The following is a 4,389-nucleotide window of genomic DNA, read 5'->3' on the forward strand; positions in this document are numbered from 1 at the left end:
CAACAGAACGGTGGACCACTGTTACCACGCCGCGCGCTTCATGTTCAACTTCCAAAGCTGACGCGCCGCACCGTCACCGCTACGGTCTTCATCGACCTCTCCTCCAGTCGTCCTCCACCCGCTTGGCGCCAACCTTTTTTCCCCCGTTCCATCCCGCCTGCCACGCCTCCCAAGGGTGCCCGCCAGAAAACCCGTGTCCCTGCGCGGTTGCTGAGCGACTTTTGCAGGGCATGGCGAGGCCCACGCCACTCCGTCCCGCAGGCCGCCGCGCGCCCAGCCCCACACCCCGCAACCACCGTCCATCCCCGTCCCGCCCACGCCCTGCGCGCCCCGGCACCACGCGCACTTCGCGCGGCGGTTGGAAACCCTTCCGCCGCCTCCCCCTCTATTTATCCACCGCACAGCCCCACCCCACACCACCTCACTTCACTTCACTCCCTAGCCACTCGCCCACTCCTGCGCCGCGCCGCACCGCCGTCCCCCAACCCGCCCCAACCCAATGGCGCCTCGCCAAGACGTCCTCGCGGCCGTGGTCCTCGCCGCGCTGTTCCCGCTCGCCCTCTCTCGCGGGCTGGGCCTGGGCCACGGGCATGTGCGGCCGCACGCGCACGGGCTGGGCCTTGGCCACCACCACGCCCAGCCGCAGCCGCACGGGCACGCACCTCTCGGAGGTGGCGCGTGGTCCTCGGCTCACGCCACCTTCTACGGCGGCGGCGACGCGTCGGGCACCATGGGTACGTGAGCGAACCCCATTCTCGAACATTTCGCAGTACTAGTCAGTAGATTGCAGTCCCGTGCTGAGATTCTTGGTACATCTGAACGTGCGTGCGTCCATGCAGGCGGCGCGTGTGGATACGGCAACCTCTACAGCCAGGGGTACGGCACCAACACGGCGGCGCTGAGCACGGCGCTCTTCAACAACGGCCTCAGCTGCGGCGCCTGCTTCGAGGTGCGCTGCGACGCGGCGGGCGGCGGGAGCCACTCGTGCCTGTCCGGCTCCGTCGTGGTGACGGCCACCAACTTCTGCCCGCCCAACAACGCGCTCCCCTCCGACGACGGCGGCTGGTGCAACCCGCCGCGAGCCCACTTCGACATGTCGCAGCCCGTGTTCCAGCGCATCGCGCTCTACAGGGCCGGCATTGTCCCCGTTTCCTACCGCAGGTCCGTGGCGAAATTCAACAATTTTTCCTTGTTTCCAATTTCGATTTTTTTTCATTTTCTTTGAACAAAACAAGGAATTCGAGCAGATCTGGCTGAGTCGCGCTTGTTTGTTTCCTATCCTACGTGCTGCACTGCAGGGTTGCGTGCAACAAGAAGGGCGGCATCCGGTTCACCATCAACGGCCACTCCTACTTCAACCTGGTGCTGGTGACCAACGTGGGCGGCGCCGGCGATGTGCACGCGGTCGCCGTGAACGCCGAGCGCTCCGCGGGGTGGCAGGCGCTGTCGCGCAACTGGGGCCAGAACTGGCAGAGCAACACGCTCCTCAACGGGCAGGCGCTCTCATTCCGCGTCACCACCAGCGACGGCCGCTACGTGGTCTCCAACAACGCCGCCCCCCGCGGCTGGGCCTTCGGCCAGACCTTCAGCGGGGCCCAGTTCAACTGAACACCACCCCCAGCCGTTCCCGCAGCGTCGGCGTCTCGTCGACGCAGTGGCAGCAGTACTAGTAGTTCGTTGGTCGTGGTAGAGTCGTCCTCCCCAATTGGAGCTTGCCGAGGGGCGCCATGGTTTTATGAGCGGTGCATCTCGCCTTGGCTCTTGGGAATTACCAGTAGTTAGGCCCTAGAATTAGCGCGTGTTTTATCGTGCTGGTGTCAGCCTGGTGTGTTATTGTGTTCCTAGGTTGTTTCGGCTTGGGAATTGGAAGTGGTGGTAAGGCTGGCTTGGAGATTAACGGAAGCAGGCCGCCTTGTATCACCCGCCAATTATGCGTTTTGGGCCTCATGTTGATGGCCTCTCGAGATGAGATGTTTTGTAGTCTGGGTTATCCAAGTGTGGTTGTTATGAACCTTATCAAGTTACTATTATCCTTTTGAACGGGGTGTGATTAAGTTTAAGCTGGAAGTTGATTAATTTGTGTCTTCTTTTACTCTGAAACTTGAATTTATTTTTAAAATATAGTACGTTCTACTCTATAGTTCACTCGGCGAGTAATTTGCCCTGTTGATCCTGTTTCTGTCTGAAAAGGAGCAGCCGTTCCGATTGGTGTGTGATTCATTGCAGCCGTTCCAAATACAGCCTGCCAGCCAGCTCTACTAGAGCAAAAGCCCATCGTGGCTTGCCATGGTTCACACCAACTACGCAATCAAAGCGTTTGTGCCATGGTTCACACAAACTACAACATCGAAGCTCATTAACTTTTTTTAGCTCTTGGCAAACAAAAAAAGCTGCCCAATAAGACGGGCAACAGTTCAAACCCTGATGATTTTGTTACTGTACGTGGCATTTTTCTGAATATTGTACTCCCATAACTCAGATTTTGTACCTGATGCACAAGTACGCCCTGTATGATGCTAGTGCAGCTTGATTTCATGTATGAGTACGCCGTGCTTCGGGCGTATAGAATCCTTGTGTACCAGCAGCATAGAGATTGTTGCCGTGCTTCGGGCGTATAGAATCATGCAGCCGTGCCTGGCCTGCTGCCTCGCCACGCATAGGTGCACTGCTCGAGAAGTGTGGCGCCAAAAGTAGGGGCCTAGTCCTAAATTAGGCCCAGTTTAGTTCCCAAAAATTTTACAAAATTTTTCACATTCCCCGTCACATCGAATCTTTAGACGCATGCATGAAGTATTAAATATAAATAAAAAATAAAACTAATTACACAGTTTAGACGAAATCCACGAGACGAATCTTTTAAGCCTAATTAGACTATGATTGACACTATTTATCAAATAACAACGAAAATGCTACCGTGTCCATTTGCTAAAAATTTTGGAACTAAACTGGCCCTTAAAGCAAGAAGCCATGGTCAGGTTCAGGTTTCGGTTCTCTAGAACAGTCATTCCCGTCGCTGACCGTCTGTTTGACCAGGGAGAAGAGTGAAAAAAACAAGAATCCATGCAATGCAGGCCCTCTTGTACCATTGGATTCTCCTGATGATCTCCGATAGACAAGAGTGAAAATAACAAGAAAGTTTTCTTTTTTTTTTTCATTCTAGAAAAAAAGGTGAGAACAAACAAAATATGGAGTAATACCGCATACATGAATACATGATCTATTAGATATGGTGAGAACAAACAAGATATAAAGATCTTTTTTAAATCTAATTGATGCATGCATGATCTATTAGATATGATCAATCTTTTTAATTTTGCAACTTTGGATATAATATAATTTAATTAGAATAAACTAATTAATTTTATGCATTTGTTACTTAGGAACGCAACATATATACCAAATTGCATGCACGTATATGAAACCCTATGTACGTATATGGAACTTTACGATAGCTACCTGTCTTATTAGGAGATCCTCTCAAATATGTATGTAATATGACCGGTTTTAATTTTAACGTAAAATATCATCAAGCTTTATACATGATGAACCTGCTAAAAAATTATTTTTGGTACCCTGTTGTCATTGGTGTACTATTTTAACCTTATAACGTGATTAGGTTTATACGCATCATGACATGAGACTGATAGTTGTCATTTTAGTTTAGCCATGGCGCAAAAAAAAAAAAGGACGTGACGACAATCGCACAAAAGAAAGGGTGGTGCAGCCATGTTCGACAGCGTGTATTTGGCTTATAAGTCTTGATTTATCAGCCAACGAATAATATTTTTTTTTTCACACCAAACCAACCAGCAGTACGTTCAGTCATGGCTTATAAGCCAATCCAGTTGAAATAGAACAAGTTGATTCGAAGGGCTGCATGCCCACCCATGTCTCGCATGATTAGAGGGATTTGAGAATATTTTTCCTTTTTTAATTAATTGATTGATTTAAAATTTTTGAAAAATCAATGGCTCAGATTTATTTAAAATATTACCTTCTAGGAAGTATAAGAGTATACCGTAGCCTTTTTTTTTAAAACAAAGAATAGAGTATCATGGAGATGATTGGGTGCCAGCAGTGATACACTGTTTCTATACCTCTGTTTCTGCTCGACGAACACGATTTCGTTAGCGCTTTGATTTTGTGCAAGAATCAAGCATGGTTGGAGTCGGACACATCTCAGACAATTAACAAATGGAAACAGAAGCAAGAGCTCAGCTTGACTGACATCTCGGACCCCCAGAGCATCAATCAACAAATGACGAAATTTTGCAAAGCATGTCCATCATGTCCTGCGCCGCGACCGCGAAGAGAGTTTGCAATCAGCTTTCGGCATACTTCACTCACATAACCGACAGCATCCCCCCCCCCCCCCCCCCCCCCCCCCCC

The 4,389-nt window shown here is 50.4% G+C and overlaps 1 protein-coding gene across 1 annotated transcript; it reads left to right on the forward strand.

Moving 5' to 3' along the window:
• The first annotated feature begins 414 nt into the window (after window positions 1-414).
• Window positions 415-2,076, forward strand: LOC136474782 (expansin-A5-like). The gene is made up of 3 exons (XM_066472342.1): window positions 415-734; window positions 840-1,161; window positions 1,299-2,076. Exons 1-3 carry the CDS (start codon window positions 500-502, stop codon window positions 1,606-1,608), a joined length of 867 nt encoding a protein of 288 aa, XP_066328439.1. The 5' UTR covers window positions 415-499; the 3' UTR covers window positions 1,609-2,076.
• Window positions 2,077-4,389: the final 2,313 nt, after the last annotated feature.

Source organism: Miscanthus floridulus, chromosome 8 (genome assembly GCF_019320115.1).
Source record: "Miscanthus floridulus cultivar M001 chromosome 8, ASM1932011v1, whole genome shotgun sequence".
Lineage (NCBI taxonomy): Eukaryota > Viridiplantae > Streptophyta > Magnoliopsida > Poales > Poaceae > Miscanthus > Miscanthus floridulus.